General features: G+C 36.7%; 1 protein-coding gene across 1 annotated transcript; it reads right to left on the bottom strand.

The window, feature by feature from the left end:
- Positions 1-960: 960 nt before the first annotated feature.
- gaa (alpha glucosidase) lies at positions 961-19,891 on the bottom strand. The gene is made up of 19 exons (XM_067458442.1): positions 18,802-19,891; positions 18,049-18,200; positions 17,660-17,825; positions 17,469-17,565; positions 17,273-17,392; positions 17,074-17,192; positions 15,657-15,788; positions 14,313-14,423; positions 14,041-14,154; positions 8,527-8,611; positions 8,320-8,437; positions 8,063-8,196; positions 7,737-7,888; positions 6,677-6,825; positions 5,675-5,816; positions 5,424-5,522; positions 4,334-4,498; positions 3,878-4,030; positions 961-1,148 (listed from the first exon to the last, which is right to left on the bottom strand). The coding sequence occupies exons 1-19, from the start codon at positions 19,336-19,338 to the stop codon at positions 1,086-1,088; spliced, it is 2,808 nt and encodes a 935-aa protein (XP_067314543.1). The 5' UTR covers positions 19,339-19,891; the 3' UTR covers positions 961-1,085.
- Positions 19,892-19,979: the final 88 nt, after the last annotated feature.

Genomic DNA, 19,979 nt, shown 5'->3' on the forward strand with positions numbered 1-19,979 from the left:
TCTGACTATACATATAGGCCTATTCACACACACATATGTAGGCTATGTATGCATAGTGTTGGGTGTAACTATAATTTAATTAATTTCCCCCATAAAAAGTAAAGTATGGGATTACTCTTATTTTTTCTGTAATTTTATTAGAGTTTGTTCACAAATAATTGAACTTAATACAGTGTATAGAACAATTATATATAATACAATAGTGGAATTCACATCAAAATGTAAAGTCGTACTTTAAAATGCGTGTTTTTTATGTATCCTTTTCACATTTCACATTTGTAATACTTTGGTCATTTAATAAGGACAATTTATGTAGTTTTGTATTATTTATTTGAATTAATTAAAATAGCCGTTTCATGTCTATTCTTGAATTACTTAACTATTTGAGGTTGATAAAGGATTTAGGAAGTAATTAGTAAGTAATTGAATACTTTTTTGAGAGAGTAATTTGTTACTCTCTCAAAAAAGTATTTTTTGTTTTCACAAAAAAGTGTTTGTTAACACACACACACACACACACACACACACACACACACACACACACACACACACACACACACACACACACACACACACACACACACACACACACACACACACACACACACACACATTTGTTAGAGGCAATTCATCGGTTTGACTACAATTACATTTAATCTAAGTTTAAATTTAAAATGTTTTATCCAATAGCCATATGTATATGTATTACTTTAGTTATTTGTATAATCTAAATAATAACAATTATAATAATAACACAACCACAAAACCAACAAAATAACAGCAAAAAGAACAATAATAACACATCTTCATATTATTTCTTTGATATTTAAAATGAACAGGAAAACATTATTATGATCTAAAATCAAGGGAGATGCTTATTATTGTGATCACTGTCACACATCAATAAAAGCAATAAGAACATTTAATACAAATTAACATTTATTTTAAACAAAAACAACATTTAAAATACAATGTACAGTAGAAACATGCTGTGCATTATTACATTTACATTAAGACTTTCATCTAAAGCAATTCACACTCAAAATATCCAAAGTACAGAACATTTACACAGCCGCGATTTCTCATCAGCTCCACTGTACGGTCAACATGGCTGTCATGGGTAACTCCAGACCTGGCACTGTAAGAACCTGCAAAAAAAAACACACACACACACAACACACACAACACACACACACACACACACACACACACACACACACACACACACACACACACACACACACACACACACACACACACACACACACACACACACACACACACACACAGACAGACACAGACACAGACACAGACACAGACACAGACACAGACACACAAACACACAAACACACAAACACACACACACACACACACACACACACACACACACACACACACACACACACACACACACACACACACACACACAGACACAGACACAGACACAGACACAGACACACACAGACACACACAAATCAACAACTTTATGAAAGCTTTTTATTATCAAAACATATGGACCCTTTTCACATTTCCGAGGTTCACAGATGCAGAAGTGGTCAACTGTGACCGTAAATGACAGTAAAAATCATTTTTGCATTCCTGTTTGCTCCAATTTAAAATAACCCATGATTTGGCCATTCCAAAAGATTGATTACAGCCGTCAGATCGAGAATGATGGGACTCCCTCAGCGGTAATATTAGAAACACTCTTGCAGTGGTGTTAAAGGGTTAGGGTCACAAATGAAAATGATCCCATAATTTCTTCACCCTCAAGCCATCCTAGGTGTATATGACTGTCTTCTTTCAACCAATCACAATCTGAGTTATATTAAAAATATCCCGGCTTTTCTGGGTTTTATAATGTTAGAGAATGGTACCTTGGATTTTGAAGCTCAAAAAAATGCATCCATCAATTATAAAAGTAATCCACACGGCTCCAGTGGGTTAATAAAGGCCTTTTGGTGAGAGTCTCGCGGTTTAAACAAATAGGGTGTCCAGTGTTTTGTTTTGCTCTATCCTCTGCACTTCTGCATTTGTCAATATGTCATACGTAAGGTCACAGGTGAGGTCACTTTTATGCCTGAAGGATGGAAGCGAATGATTATAGTTAAAAAAGTTATATATATGGTTATTTTTCTTATATTTGTAATTTTTTTTTGCGTGAACTAACCCTTTAAAGGGGCTATATATATATTTATTAGTGACACCGGTGGGCGCTAAGTGAACTACAGAAATGTATTGCTTATGCTCGCACTCGTACGCATGGAACGTACAAGAGACTGAACATGAATCAAGGCCTCGAAAAACTGTTTTGTGTTTAGAAGAAAATGTTTAGAAGTAAAATTGAAAGATTTTTTTTGTTGTCCACTGTCCATGCTCCTGAGAGTGGTGTTTAGATGAATATGTAAATAAGTGCTGCAAGCTTTATTCACAATAACAAAAAAAACACACACAAAAAAGATAAAAATGACAGCGGTGAGAAAAAAGTAGTTAAGAAAGCATCTGATTGTAGTGATGTGGGTATGTTTGCACAAGCTCTGCGATTAACAATAGTTTGATTTCAAAGTATAGCCTATGTGAAACTATAGTTTGAAATAATTCCTTTTCTTTTCCTGACACATTGACATTACAGTACATAATGGGTCTAAACATCATTGAAAGGAAGAGAGGCTTTCAGGAGCATGTGTAAACCTAGCATCCTTTTGATTTTCCCGGCAAAAAAACATCCCGAGTCCTTCACATAATCAGTCTACAGGCTTTCATAGACAACCTAGGAAGGTCTTTTTTTATATTACAAGCTGTTCATAGCCTAGAAATCTAGACGCACCCTAGCGGCAGCAAATCTAACCTGCCGCGAGTGTCATCTAGCAACTCTCAATACCCTTCTGAGCTGTAACTGCCAAACTCTGGTCGGGCCATAACATAATGACGACGGCTGAGTTGCGTTTGTGTGCTTCTAGTAAACACAGAAACTGGCGAACGGCGATCTTTCGAATCAGCTTTGACCACGACTCTGGAAGACTTGGAGTTAAGCTTTTCTCTGAGAAAAGAACAAAGAACGGCACTGAAGTCATTCTTAAAAAGGGAAGATGTGTTCGGAGTTTTGCTGACCGGATACGGCGAATGTTTAATCTATCAACAAGCTCTGTTTCACCTTCGTTGCTCTGGTTGGTGTAGCGCTATCCTATCGCGTGCAAAGGGAGTTTGAAAGACAACCGTTTATCCCGCCCCTCAGATTGAGCCCTGTCTATGGTGAGTTTCCAGACCAAACATCTTGATGTGGGTCTGGCTTGTCAGGCTAAGCTGTTCACACATTGGCAATAAAAAAGCAAGTTTTACTTGGAGATTCTTACATCAATGTCCTTTAATTAGTTTTATAATTTACTGCCAAGGTAATATAACACAAAATATAGCATTATAAATTTAATCTTTGCAAGGGATGAATCTGAAATTGCCCCTAAACCCCTCAATCACAATGCCCTGCCTTAGTCCACAAATACAGTTCACTTAGAGGAGTGAATGAAAACGAGCGTGTGAACTCGGACAGCTGTTAAGCGTACGACTGTATACTCGTCATTGCGGTGCAATGTGGAATTGAATGAGTGCCCCAGTAATGTCCACTATGGTTTCGGACACCACTACAAATGGCTTTTCCCTCAAATAGAGCCCTCTGAAATCATATAGGGGGCGATTTCAGACATAGCCTAGATTTGCAATGTTAATAACTGTGGAACTCGTCAAAGTCTGTGAAAAAGGTCCATTAAAATTAAATATGAAATACATATTAATCACCATGATTTATACATACTAACCAGAGTAGAAGTAAACCAGAATAGGTAGACTAACACAAATCTACGCCTCAGATCTTGATGCATACCTTGGTGTCTGGGCTGTATGAGAAGTCTTGAACCTTTTGCCCATTGGCCCACACTGCTGTAGGTCGAGTCTGAACTCCGAAAACTCGTACTTCCCCGAGGACCAAATGATCGAGAGATCTGTTAAGTTTGACTGGCTTACTGACCACATAAGACTACAGGGGAATAAAGTATCAAATAAATAATAGATTAAATCTCAAATTAATGAGACCATATCTCTTAAATATTCAACTATAATCAATTTGTATGCTAAATTTTAACTTGCATTAGTGGTCTTAATTTTTTATAAATTGCACATACAATCTGTTCATAGCCATAACAATTTTACTGCCTTATGAAATGATTCATTTTGGACTGCTCTAACATAGGATAACAATGGGAAACAGATGTTCGATAGAAAAATCCTCATCCAAAACCATTCAATTCAACATGCAAGCAAAATTCACCATATTTCATACCTCTCCAGCAAAGAAGAGAACATATGAATAATCTCCCTGCTCAAAAGTGTCCAGACTTTCCCCATCATCCCAGAAAAGATCCCCTCTGGCCCAATTTTCTGCACACAGTGCCACGATCAGAGCGAAAGGGTTTCTGCGAGATGCTGTAGTGGTCAATGCGGGAACCTGGGAAACGAATAAGACATAGCAGAAGTTCACATGCTACACAGCATAAATGAGATATTATTCATAAACCCTATTCGCACGGTATTAGTATTATGTAGGGACCTCTGTGATTTAGAAATGACTCCCCCACATCTGAGTTTTGCGTGGCGCATTCGCACGGGATAAGCAAAGCCTGTGTTTTTACTCCAATTTACTGACTTATCTCCGGGATATGATGTCAAGACTTTGTTATAGATATAGCTGTATGAAATCATAAACAGTCATATGTATCGATATCGTTTGGATTGTTTTATAGTAATAAAAATAATTTTGTTTAGTTAAAGAACAGACGCTACAATTAAAAACTGATCTGAGCTCAGACCGGCGGCAGGAGTCAGATTTCATTTATCACGAGTGAGAAGCTGACAATACACGGCGGAAGATTCAGTTTCAAAGGTACATGTAAAAGAGCCCATTTAAGCTTGTTCGGTTATGTTTTTCATTAAGAATAGTATTGATATTAATATTAAACACACCATTCAAGCAATTTACTCTCAGATTGGTACTCATTCTAAAGTGAAAGTATAATCCGTGCGGGAATTCATAACGGTGCGCATTATGAATGCAGCCTTCATTCTTCATGAAAGATAAAGATAGAAATGCACACAGGAAAGAAAAACATTGCAAAAATGATATACGATCCGCCTAATCCTGGCCAAATCACAGAGATGCCGAGTCGCACGGGACTGCCATCATCACAGGACCTCGGTGTTCAGAGAAATATGGTAGGTCATTTGCAGGAAAATTTGTACTTTACAAATTACAGACATGGCCGATTCGCACAGGATTAAGATCACAGACATTCTCAATTATTACAAATAACCAGAGGTCCCCAGATAATACTAGTCCCGTGCGAATAGGGCTTTTGATGTAGTATTTGCACCACCTGCTGCGGGATGATGCTCCCCTCTCTCACATGAATGTTAATGGTGTCCAAAGGGGCAGGGAACAGAATGTATTGCCCTTTACTGTAAAACGCTTGCCCCTATAAGAAAACACAGAGGATTCAGTTTCCTTTGCCTTTAAGGAGTCATATCATATACATTTGAATTACATTATATATGAAAATATGACTTTTTCTAAACTTTTCACTGGTAGTGTATTGTATGTAGGGTATAGTATAAGATGAAGGATTACATTGTGCAGACTGTACCAAGTCCCCAGGGGGAGATAAGCCGTCACCTCCACTGCTCCCTGGTCCAGAACCGGACTGATAAGCAGTGAACTCCCCCACAGGAACTGCCTATCTATGGTCTGGCAATGTGGATCAGTTGGGAACCTGAAAGAAACGAGCAATCTCAGAGAAGAGGTCATCGCTGAGCTCAGTTAAAGGGGTACTTCAGCGCTGGGAAGATGAATCTGTATTTAAACTGGGTCATCAATGTAGTAGAAATGTGAAATTATTTTTGAATTTGGTGTCTTCTAGACTGAGAAAAGACAGAAAATGTATTTTTGTCCCATGGGGATGAAAGACTACAATTCCCAGAATGCTTTGCTGCCCTGTGCCATTCCCAACGCCACCAACTTGATTACAGTGACTGTGTTAGAGAAGACAAAACAATTAAAAACTGAACGTGTCTGTTCAATATAATGAGTGAGTCACCGCGCGAGTATCACAGCACTGAGCACTAACTGTAGGAGTGATGAGAGCTGAGGTAAATGCGACTACACTCGCGGCATACATTCACAACGCGAGTTCAGTCTGGCGCTTTTCAGTTCATGCCTTTACAAGCTTAACTTTCATAGAAATTAATTTGAGAAGTTAAAAGACTTACATTGCATGCCATAGCTCCGTTTAAATGAGTGCCTGTAGCTGCCAGCGGAGCTCTCTCTGCAAGCTGAGTTGTAATCTCCCATCCCCCATGCGCGGATTCAAAACATGCGGTAATGGCTCCCTCTGCTGGCTGTAGTCTTTAGCCTTTGGGCAAACATTCCTCCTATGATGCAAAAATCGTCAATTTGCATCATAGGAGGAATTTTTCCAGAAATAAAATGCATAAATCTCTCGTCTCAGGGAGATATGAGGGGGGAAAGCACAATAATTTGAATATACTCCAGGGTTTCTACTGATACAAAGCCATATGCTAATCGCTGAAGTAACCCTTTAAAGAGATATTGATCTGCAATGAGCATGTGTACTCAAGGAAGAGGGAGCGGGCCACGGTGCTGGCGGAGGTGTGTGCATGATGGAGCAGTGTGTAGAGGAACGGCAGGAGGGAGTATCGCAGTGTAGTCACAGTCCTCATGGCATCTTGGGCTTGCTGGCTAAATACATACGGCTCTTGGGGCTAAGTGTGAAACATGAGAAGAAATTCATACATTACTAATAATGTAAATTAATGAAAATTATATACATACAAAGTTTTGAAACTTCTATTTTTTTAATGTTTTAAAAAAAAGTCTCTTATGCTCATCAAGCCTGCATTTATTTGACTTAAAATACAGAAAATAAACTGTAATATTGTAAGTGTACCATTTAAATTTTAATGTAGTTTAAAATTTCCTTTATTTCTGTGATTAAAGCTGAATTTTTAGCATCGTTACTCCAGTCTTCAGTGTCACATGATACTTCAGAAATCATAATAATATGATGATTATTATCAATGTTGGAAACAGTTCAATTTTGTTTTATAACCTGTGATACTTCAGGATTCTTTGACGAATAATAATTTAAAAAGTCAAAAGTTTGGGACTTTCTTTTTTGTGTGAAAATAATTCATAGTTTACTTTAGCAAGGATGTGCTAAATTGATAAAAACGCGATAATAACGATTTATATTGTTAGAAAAGTTTTTCTATAAATAAGAAAAGATCTATTTTCAATAAATGCTGTTCCTTTTTATTAATCAATGAATAAAGTATTCAACTGAAAAAAGTATCACAGGCTCCAAAAGTATTAAGCAGCACAACTGTTTCCAACATTGATAATAACCAAGTATCAAATGATCATATTATTATGATTTCTGAAGGATCGTGTGACACTGAAGACTGGAGTAATGATGCTGAAAATACAGCTTTGATCACAGGAATAAATTACATGTTTTTAATCATTTTTTTCAGTATTTTTGATCAAATAAATGCATAAAAGACTTTTCAAAAAGATTAAAAATAGTAATATTTCCAAAATTTTGAACGGCATACAATATTAATCTATGAATTTTCTCTTCTAGATGGCTGTAAATTGTTTATTGATATCTCACAGCATTGGGTTTGTCGTTATGGTTTCTCATAAAAGGGTAAAAGGCTCCGAGTTGTGTCCAGCGCACACACAGCTCTTCAGTAGTGTCTCCACCAAATCCACATATATCTGCTCCCACTAATGGAACGCCATACAGTCCAAACAGGAGCACAGCTGGCACACACACACAGCAATAAACCAACAACAGAGACAAAACGTGCAAAACGTTGCAAGTATTAAGAACAAAAAAAATGACAAAGACAAAAGACATGTGCATGTCACTTCTCAGCTTATGCTCCAAAACATTTCCATTTCTAGGTGGTAGTTTATTTTAGCACAATCTCTCACCAGGTATTGAAAAGCGCAGTTGCTCCCAGTCACTCTGCACATCTCCAGTCCAGTGTGCAGAGAAACGGCCCAGTCCTGGAAAAGACGACCGGGACAGGACAAATGGACGTGTGCCCTTTACTTTCAACAATGCCCTAAAATACAAATGAGTGAAAAGTTGGTAAAAATGTCAAAACTTAACAAATGGATCTATTCAGGAATGAACTTTTCCCCATGTCATGTGAGATATTTACTGTTTGCATGAGTATTTCTCTGACCTGTGGGTGGCAATGGCCTCGGTCAGCCCGTAGAGATTGTGCAGATTGTAATGATTGGACAGATACTGCTGAGCGGACATACACAAAGTTCCTGAGTTTAACTGACATCCAATCACACCTGTAATCCCAGACAGATCTCTTCACACAGGTCACAACAAATCAGTAATAATCATTTTATATAGTATACCAAGACTTTACTGTTCTGACCTGGTGTATAAGGCGGCTTTTCCAAGTCAGAGTCAGGACATCCATCCACAGATCCCTGGACAAAATTTGATGGCTCATTCATGTCCTGTGAGCAGAAATTCAAAGAAATGTAGAAGTTAGCTATAAATAATACTGTGCAATCTATAAATAATAGTAAATCATATAAATAATAAAAAAGTGGTCATCCAGATATTCCAGATCACACAGCATACATACTGTAAAAATATAAATTAGTATGGTAGTATGCCATTTAACAATAAAGATACAGTTGTAAAAATCAGTCTAAATATACAAGAATAGGAGAGTCCACACCACAACTAACTACACAGAGAAGCTATATCATTTTTTTTTTTCAGATGACAAATAATCGTTGAGAGCCAATCAGATTCCCTTCTACTTCAAAGAGCTCGAGCATTTAAAGCAGCAAATGATAAAATTGCAGCATGCACCTAGAAAAAAACAGAACGATATTGTCCGCTGGTGTGGATATAGTTATTGTTATCTTTATAGTTATCATTATTGGTGTGAATTAGTCTTAAATTATATATATATATATATATATATATATATATATATATATATATATATATATATATATATATATATATATATATATATATATAAAAAATACAATACAGTAGTTAATGCTGCAGTTCGTAAATTTTGCCTCTTTGTTGCCATCTCTGTTTGAAACCTGCAATTGCAGTTATTTGCGGCATAATCATCTTTACTATGGAGTAACCCCAGAGTGCAGTCTGGACGATGGGGCGGGGCGACACATTAAGGCGGGGCGACACGTGTCGCTCCGCCTACACCCAATTTCATTGGTTTATAATCCAGCGAATCTTATTGGCGTAGACGCTTGCGGCGGGAGCATGCGCATTCCTTTATGTACGTCTTTAGAAATGATCTACCTACGAGCTACCTGCATCTGTGTGGGGAAACGACAAACATGCAGTAAAAATTCGGCTCTCGCTGTTGTTTTCGCCACTTTTAAGGTGAGTTTAGTCCATAAAATCACACAAGTAATACACATTACTGTTCCTGACACTTTTCTTACCTTTAATTGAAACGATTCTATGTTATATTTACTTGATAGAAATGTAACGTTAGTGTCTTTGAAGAAGTAGACAAAACAGAACTAACGTTTTTTAAAAGAGGTAATTTGGGCTAACTATTGTTTTTTACGTTTAATCACATTTTATGTTTAGATGAGAGGTTTTGATAGTTATGAAAAAGGTTTTGCTGATAAATTTGTCAATGGATGATAGCAATAAGCACATTTATTTAACCTAACGGACCTCGCAGAGTGCGAAAATCCAAGTAGTTGAAACCTGTTCTGGTCTCTTATGGTAAACAAATATGGATCAAATGTTCTATGATTTCAGGAGCGACAGAAAAAACCTTTACAACAAAGGAAAGCTTTAATACATTTAATAATATGAATGTGCATTATTGAAAGCCACTAAACTACGAATACAGTTTGTACACAAACACAGTAGATAATGCTGTACATGTAGCATTTATATAGCATCTATCCATAAACTGTAAGGTTTAGCCTTACAGAAATACAGGTGGTGAACTGAAAAAGCTAATTAAATAAGTTAATATAATTTTTTTCACAACATTTACCTGTATCACTTTGCATTTGTAAATTTCTTATGAAAATGATATATATTTTATGACTCGTTTTAAGAAGGCTTTGACATCCAAATATCAAACAGTATGTACAGTGACACTGAATGAACAATACTAAATTAGTAAACCTAAAAAATAAATATAAAAAAAAAACATGCATTTCACCTCTGCTTAAGCATTTTTTCTTCTAAAACTGACATTTTAAACAATATATTTTTGGCACTTTGACAAATTGTTCATTTTTATTTTTCTAGATTATTCCATGCTGATGGACTGCTGGTCCTATCTCAGAGGTCCTATGTACCGTATGTAAAATCTCAAACATTCAATAGTACCATTCAAAAGTTTGGGGTGGTTGTTTTTTAATAGTTATTTATATAGCGCTTTACATATAGAAGGGGGGAATCTCCTCCACCACTAATGTACATCATCCACCTTGATGACACGACAACAGCCACATTGAACCAGAACACCCCAGCTTATTGTTGGAGAGGAGACAATCAGTTCTCTTTGTCAAAATAGTATTTATTGATGTCTTGCTCTGGAAGCAGTCTCGTGCTAATATAATTACAGATCCTGCAACATCCATTTTTGGATTAAATCAATGCTTTGTTTATAATGAGGAGGATGTTTTAAGCTATGAAACTTGCAGAATGCAACAAATAACTTAATCACAACCACCTCAAGTGGCCACTGACTAATCCAACATTTTTTATCTTCTTTCTTGTTTCAGATGCTGCCATAGAACGGGACGAGAAGGCAACAGTTTGGTAGAACTGAGGTTCCAATATAAGAGTATGCACATGATGTCCCAGTAGACGGTGTGTTACTGTATTATACCAACTGAGTGGCAAAAACACTGAGTGGCAGGATTGGTGTTCAGCGTGAATGCTGCAAAAAACAGCACAACACCCAAAACACATCTGGGACAGGGTTAGGTACAAATAGATACAGTTGATTGCACATTCAACAATAAATCAGCGCAATCTTTGTACAACCTTCCGAAAGCTACAGAAAGACAAACAAATAGATTGCTGCTATTCGCAGAAACAACCTGAATCCAGACATCAGAACATTTTATGTTAGATATGTAAAATTTTGGGCTAAAATCATATACTAGGTCATATACTGTATTGACAAATCACCAATTAAATATTTATATTTTTGTTAGTGTTTGTTAAAAAAAATATCCATTGTAATGAGCATTGTGTTCTACAAAGGTGGATGGTTAAATAGACCAACCCAGTTTTTCTTAGAAAGCAAATGTGTATGGTAATTATGTCCGAAATGCCTTATTGCGTTAACAATTTTTAAGCCTGGGTAATATGACGATTATATAATCATCTGGATTTAGAGCTACCTAAACTGTATTTATAGTATTTGTTTAACAGATAAAGTTTTCACACTTTGCTTTATATATTTCCCCGGCATCAGAATCAGGTACATATAAATTCCTGGCCAAACACTGGTTCTTTGGCGCGTTATAATAATCACTGTTGAATCCAAATACATTTAATTTATTTCAGGAAAAAAGAAGCTTGTTTTGCTCCCATTTCTGCAATTTCTCTTATTAAAGTCAGCCCTGCTCCAGAATGTTTTGCCACTCAGTCAAGCTGAGGGTCGTGTCCCAACGGGAGAGTGACATCAGCGCACACCCTCTATTAAAGGAAAGAGACAGGCCTTTTGCAAATCCAAGTTTACATTAAAACGTTGTATTTTGAGTTAAAGTCTATTTGTGTCTGGATTTGCAAAATTTTATTTTTTGTGCAGTTAAATTTATATATGTAAAATCTATAAATGTTTATCTATATATGTAATGTAAAATGTATATATGCTCTCTGTACTTTTACTTTTTGTTAACATCAATAAAAATCACTAACTATTGTTGTTTAGCATGTGTTCTCTGCAGACAAATTTTGATTATATCCATTGGGTCAACATTTTTGCATTGTCTGGAAAATATGAAATTTTGACTTTCATTACAAATTTAATGATGTTTATAAAACGAAAATATTTACATATGTGGAGGCACACTTATGTAAAATATATTAAACTGCTGCATTAATATATAATTCAAAAGATTTACATATATAGAAAACTAATATATTAACATATATTAGAAATTAAAATATGCACATATATTGCAAATTATTGTATTAACATATGTATAGCTAAACTGTTATATGTTTAATATATGTGAAAACAATATTAATACAGTGCCAATCTATTTTGATTTAAGTAATTTTAATATATGAAAATCTATTATTAATATATTCCGCGGTGTAACTTCTTTGTGGGTATATTGCAATAAATGTTTCTATCACTGCTCTTCTTGGTATTTACTGCAAATCCTCGGGTAGTGTTGCACAGATTTACAGGAGTGAAAATTATTTTCATCCCGTTTGTACACAGATTATAGCATGCACAATGCGAGGGTAGATAAATAAATGGATTTTTAATATCTAATTTGTCACATGTTAGCCCGTTGACACTTAGCTATTTAGTCCTACAATAAAATATGGACCTTTAAAACTACAAATTAGACCTACATAGGCCCACATATTTTATTAACAGGGAAAGACTTTATACCGCTTTAGCACTTTATACAATTGGACAACAATCTCGTTTAAACGATTGGTCATGCTGTAAACTAAAATTAGCCGTTTGCGTTCGGAGGTGTCCAATATTATAGTTAATAATTAATTATCATTTGCGTAAAATCCGAGTTTTTTCTGATCCACCGACCCTGATGAAGAAGCCAAATGTTAAACAGCTCTATTAGCCTTAATTATGCCGGAGGTACCGTCACCAAGCGCTCGTTTTTGCGTTTTGTTTCTTTTAAAACTATATGAATCTATTCCGTGTGGTTCATTCATAAAATCGTACATTAAGGAATGCGCATGCGCAGGCTTGAACCGTCTACGCCAATAAGATTTGTTGTATTGTAAACCAATGAAATTACATGTGGGCGGAGCGACACGTGTCGCCCCGCCCCAATGTGTCGCCCCGCCCCATCGTCCAGACTGCACTCTGGGGTACTTGTTACTATGTGAATCGTCCCAGCTCCTCAGCGCGGATAAATCTTATGTATTGAAGAGTATGAGGCTTTCATTCATTCACTGCACCGGTATGGATACTGTACTTCGAAATCAAAGTTTCTACATCTTGAACAAGTAAGTAACGTCTGCCACTTTTGTTCTGAACGACTGAGAAAAAAAGCATTACAATGAATCGCACTTCTATCGGTGACTGAATATAACATTCGCTTAGCTCAAACTGTGCAAATTATTATTAGTGTTATACTTTGTTTTTAAACGGTTATACTTTGGTAACAACATCAGCATTGTGTGACTATGGGTATTTAGTGTGTATTAGCGTTACCTGTAGATTTCAATTTCTGTACAGTCTAATCTTTTGCTTTTGACTACGAATGAATCTCCAGTTGTCACTGACGATTGTCATTCGGACCTTTCTGTATTAAAATCTGCCATCAAACTGATACATTTAATTATTCAAGCAATCATCTTTTCTGTGAGAAAGGCTATAAATGATCCGCCACCTTCAGCACCCTCACATGCGATAAAGCCTACTAGCCGGACTCCTTCAGACGTGATGTAATGATGCAAAGACATGCTTGAATTTCCCACAAAACTCCACCAGTACCGCTCAAATTATAACACATTATTACAAGCTTACAGTTGTGAATCGGGCTATGGTAAGGATATCGTTTTGAACACTGGCTGGTTGCTTAAATTTTGATTTAACCAAAAAAAAGTTACGGTCTACACAGTACAGCTTTAAAGAGTGTGGCCCTGTTTTTTTGTTGCCTTTTTAAAATAGCCTTTGTTTGTTCATGTATAGTTTATAAGTACTTACTATCCAGAGTCCATCCACAGGTACCTTGTTGTGAAAGACTCTAATACAGTCCATCCACCAGTCCTGTGTTGTAGGATTGGCGAAATCTGGGAATGCTGTTGGACCTGGCCATACCTGGTTATTAACATATGCAAAATCTTTATACTCACCTCCATATTCTATCATGACTACAATACTACTAATAATAAAGGTGCGCAGAAAGAAAATACATCTTGTAAAGGACATTATCAAGACTAACGTTAAGTAAAGGTAATACTTCATTTGGCACTAACCTTCCCAATTAGGATCTGTCCAGTGGAGTTGGTGATGAACACTCCCCTCTTCAGCCCATCATCAAAGGGTTTGTATGAACCAGGAGGACTCGTACTGCTGATGCCTGGATCCTAACACAAGACCACATGCTATTCAACAATGATTTGCTTATGTATAGATCCACACACTTACTGGCCACTTTATTAGGTACACCTGTTCTTCTTACTTCAACTGCTTCTTAACGCAAATATCTAAACAGCCAGCAACTTTATTCATTTAGGCATAGACCTGGTCAAGACGCTCTGCTGAAGTTCAAACTGAGCATCAGAATGTGGAAGAATTATGATTTAAGAGACTTTGAACGTGGTGTGGTTGTTGGTGTCATGCAGGCTGGTCTGAGTATTAAATAAACCGCTGATCTTCTGTAATATTTCTCTAGGGTTTAAAGAGAATGGCCTGAATGAGAGGAAATATTTAATGACCAAACTTTGTTGGGCGGATAACTCAAATAACCTAAGCATCTCTGAATGTTCCACAGGATGAACCTTGAAGCAGATGAGCTACAGCAGCAGAAGACACACCGGTGACACTCCTGTCAGCCAAGAACAGCAAACTACAATTTTGAGGCTACAATTCAAACAGACTCACAAAAACGGGACAATTGAAGATTAGAAAAATGTTGCCTGTTCTGATGGGTCTTGATTTCGACTGTGACATTCAGATAGTAGAGTCAGAATTTGGTGTAAACGACATGAAAGCATGGTCCTCATCCTGTCTTGTATCAACGGTTCAGGCTGCTGGTGGAGTAGGTTAATGGCTTTTTGGATATTTTTGTTGGAACACTTTAAGCCTCTTAGTACCATTTGAGAATTGTTTAAATGCCACATCCTACCTGAGGAATTATTGATGAACATGTCCATCCCTTTATGACCACAGTGTATCATCTTTAGGATAACACACCATGTCACAAAGCTAAAATCATCTCAAAGATCTTACTGTCACCAGATCTCAATCCAATAATAATAAAAGCAGCTTTAGGATGTGGTGGAACAGGATATTCACATCATGGATGAGCCGCTGACACATCTGCAGAAACTGTTTGATGCTATCATGTCAATATAAACCATAATTTCAGAGGAATGTTTCCAGCACAATCTATCCCACGAAGAATTCAAAAGGTAGTTCTGAAGGCAAAAGGGGTCCAACCCAGTACATGCAAGCCAGGTGTACCTAATAAAGTGACCAGTGAGTGTGTGCATAAATATATTCAAAATATATATTGATATCACTGACATTTTTACACACAAGCAAGTGCAAACAAGGTAAGAGTAAAGAATCTCTACTACAGAATTTTATCCACGTACCAGAATGAGCACATACTTCATGCCCAGCTGATGGAGCTCTTCAACCATTTGGGGCAGATCTCCAAACCGTTGTGGATCAAAAGTAAAAACTCTTCTTTGGTCCGCATAATCAAGATCATTCCACTGCACATCCTACAGAAATGATTTGAAGGTTATTAAAATTATCATGTAAAACTTGCTTAAAGAAAATTGGTTCCCTCTCTATAGAGTATATATGTACATGCAAATATTTCTTAAACATATACATTCATGTGTGTATTTATGTATAATTATACAAAGTACACACATATGTAAACACACTTACTTTGGATGCAATTAATCACGATTATTTTTTATACAATGTTATAATTTAAACACTGTGCATAATTATTATGCAAGGTGATATTCTGATCATGTTTGTTTTTCCAAGCACATTTGACCAATTTCAAACCACATACAGTATATGTTACCTATAACAGTAATATCAATATACAGAGTCATTTAACTCGGCGGCCATCTTTGAAACGCCTCTTGGGCATGAATGCATCCTCTCTTTTTGAATGGAGAAACATCAAATTCTCCAAAACTGTTTTCGACAAGCTTACGATTAAATTTCATATTTGAAATGAACAATGAAATCTGACAACAACTCCCAGAAATTGTATTTCTAAATGCTCAAATAACGACAAAAAAAAAATATTTTTTTCAACATGAACAAAGCTAATGTGCAATCCTAAGCGTATCTCATAACACTGCCTGTTTCTATAGCAACGGTAGCTGCAGTGATGCAATGACTTTACTAATCAACGATTGGCTCTTTCACTTAGAAGGCGGGGCTTACTCGCCATATTTGGCATTGCACTTTCTCCCATTCATAAGTAATCGGAGAGCACCATGTTTGGTACTGTATCCCACAATGCAATGTATTCAACTTGACCTTCCACTTCTAGAATGACAAACAAACCAGAAGCAACATGAACAACAATTTGAAATAAAATTGGATTAGCAAAAGAAAAATGTTCATGTGACAACAATAAAGCATACTACAGTTCTCATTAAGTTATACTGTTTTACAAAACATAGCCAGTGAGCACACAGTTTATACCCGTAGATCTCAAACTTCTTGAAAAGAATCTTTTGACTCCAATACCCGACATTGTCCACAACAACATTCAAAGCCTCATAGTCAATGTGAAAATGTTTACTCACTAATCTGCGTAATAAATGTAGTTTTAAGCTTGTATTAATTTGCATGACTTTACCATGTCTAGAAATCGCACTTAAAAATGACTTAATTTTGCAATTTAAATCCTTTTAACAGGTTATCTTGAGGTCCACTTGGAAAATGCGAAGCCCCTGTTGAGAACCATTGGTATATTCTGTTAAGTATGCATTATGGTACTTCCAAACACAGCCATTACTTATTTTATTGACATACTAGAGGGATCTTGGCCTGGCGCATGAGCTGTACCACTCTTCTTGTAAAGTTGGTGGACGTATAACCCCAGCGACAGAGGTGGAAGCCCAGTGACCAGTAGGGTGGCATCATAGGATAACCTCAAATGTCAAGATACAACACAATTAGTTGCACTGTGGGTAAACTATAAAATCAATATGGACTGTCTATTGTTAAATACCTATAACCTCATGGTACTGCTGTATCACACTCTGAGGACTTGGGCCTAAGAAGATGAAGAAGTCCAGTATTCCTCCGACGGTCACCCATGTCAATGCTGGAGCGGGCTGCATAAACACTTCTACAATTTACAAGACTTTTAGCGATGTGAAATGAGATCCAAAAAAGAAGCCAATTTAGACAACAAAACGCTTTACCCATTGCATTGCTGTTGAGAAGGAAGACTCCATGTGCCTGTCCATCACCTTCTTGGACTAGGAAGAAAGGATGGGAGCCATACAGGTTGGCACTTCGCTACAAAGGCCCATATAAAACATATAAAACATTAAGTACAGCTGTGAATAAAATGGAAGTTAAAGAAGAATGTGAAATGATGTGACGGTCTTACATGTGGTGCCATGTCTCTGTTCCATAATGAAACAGAGCTCCAGTTGAAGTCCAGCGTGATGGGGGTGTAATGTTCACCCAGTCCAGATATCACAGAGGAAGCTATGGTGGTGGAGAGCTGGAGATACTGATCTGCAAACAGGAGGGGGCCTATTGTAGTATTCAAACTAGAGGAAAAAAATACAATTAATTTGTGCAATGTAAAGAAAGAGACCTGACATTTGGTTTAAGGACTTTTTAGGGCCTGTCCAAAAAATGTGCCAAATTGTTTTACCATACAGACATGTGGGGCTGTCATTGACACCCCAGCCAGAAACAGAAGAAGCACAATATAAGCTGAAAACATACAATACAATACAATACAATACAATAAAAAGGAAGAACACTTACAGAACACGGCCATTGGATTTTCGCCGTACAATAAACCCAAACGGATCTGGTTGGAAATCAACATCATAGAGGGGGTTTTGTGTGTCCTTGTGGCCCCTGGATTGGGATGTCACAAATGGGACCTCGTATCGTGGAGATGCTGGATCCTTCAGCTGTGGTAAAGAAAAGTCAGCAAGATAAAGTAAGGCTGGAATACAGTATGTGCCTTTTAAAATCTCTACAGCTTTTCAAACACTATAGGCATACTATAATATATAGGCATCATACACTTGCCGACTTGGTTAATGGTCACAGAGAAAAATGGGAATCGTACACTAAATGACTGGGTTTATAAGTGAAAAAATATGTGAACAATAAGTGTTTTAAAATATCTGATCTCGTACGGCTGGATGGAATCTTAGTTTGAAGCTAAAAACCAGAATCTATGCCATCATACTATGTGCTTTAAAGTTAATGTAGAAGATTTCTGTGTTTTTCGTTAAGATACCCCTGAAACCATTAGTAATTTATTTTAGGAATGTCTTTAATAAACAATAATAAAAATAATATATACAAAAAAATTATCTGGTCAAAAACCATGTAGTGTATTCTAGCCTTAATTATAGATCAAATAAATAAATAAATAAATAATATTAAATAAAAAGTTTATATTTTCCAGAATTCAAGAAAAGATCATGTGACTATTAAATTCCTCCACAAATTACAACATCTGATTTGTAATTGTACGATTTATAACTAAAAAGAAGTGCTCACAGTGAGGTGAAGACGATCCAAAGACTCGGCCATCACATCTAGCTGCAGTGTGGGGATGTCCCGGGGCAGGTATGAGGGTGCAGAACGGGTCAGCGTGGCCCTTTGACCCCTCTCTGCGGGCAACAAGGGCCCCATTTGGTAGCCTGGGTAACAGACTGGGTAGAAACACCACGGTGGTCCTCCTACTCCAGATTGTGGTAGAGGCACATAGCAGCATCCTCTGCCTTCACAATCGGCCCGACTCAAAGATCTATCACGGCCACAGTCGACACGGCTCTCCACAACTATACGACACTGATCTCTAACAGAACTAGTGTGAGTCCTGGGATCAGCAGACAAATGGAGATTATTGCTGTAGTTCTTCAGCGATTGAGCACCACATTGTGAGATATCTGAACTATGTTGCCATTGTTTTGATGGTGAAAAGGCTAATGATACTCTCTTGTCCTTGTGCACCAAGATGTGAAGTACAGAAGTCAGAAATATTAGAGTCAATAGTGCAAATGTGTTCAGGAGCCCACAACCAATTCTGGCCATTTAAAGGGGTTCGTTTGGCACTTCTTGCATTAAACACTGTATATTTTGACAAGTATATATTTCTGATGCATTAAGCAATATGTCTACAAAAACTAGAAATTTAAAAACAGGTGTAAAACAAGTAAGCACATAAGAATACTGTCAGCACAACAAATCGGACGACAAAATGACGCATGCGCAAGAGCGCACTCAAAAAACTACAAATTACGAGTTTACATATTCTTCATTCACTTGCTTTTAAAGACGCATATGAGAATCTTAATTATATATTCCTGCACATGTAACTGCAAGCTCTTAGAAAATGTTTTTTTTTAAATAATCGTGTAATTTTGGAACTCACTCATGTATTTTATTAACTTAAAAACGTTCGGCGTACATCTCTCTGGCCGCCGCCATGTTCCATTGACGTCACGAAATAAATAAATCTGTTTTTGATTTTATTTCGTGTCTTTGTGAATTCATTTATATTGTGCAGTTACGTGAGCTCACTTTATGCATAATGAATGCTTAAAGTTTATTACCAAATTTTAATAAACAACTAATAAACTAGTTTGCATGCAAAAGTGCGTAGACATATACATTAAACACGAAAAAAAATACTTCGAAATTGTTAAGGGATTATATAAAACAATTTGGTCCTC

Source organism: Pseudorasbora parva, chromosome 2 (genome assembly GCF_024679245.1).
Source record: "Pseudorasbora parva isolate DD20220531a chromosome 2, ASM2467924v1, whole genome shotgun sequence".
NCBI lineage: Eukaryota > Metazoa > Chordata > Actinopteri > Cypriniformes > Gobionidae > Pseudorasbora > Pseudorasbora parva.

Bases quoted from the DNA above. Each gene is read 5' to 3' on its own strand.
- gaa (XM_067458442.1), bottom strand. From the start codon at position 19,338: ATGGCCAGAATTGGTTGTGGGCTCCTGAACACATTTGCACTATTGACT. The intron at 17,826-18,048 runs GTAAGTGTTCTT...TTTTTCCTCTAG, and splicing joins AAATCCAATGGCCGTGTTCT to TTTGAATACTACAATAGGCC. The intron at 5,523-5,674 runs GTAATCCTTCAT...GTTTTCTTATAG, and splicing joins CTTGGTACAGTCTGCACAAT to GGGCAAGCGTTTTACAGTAA.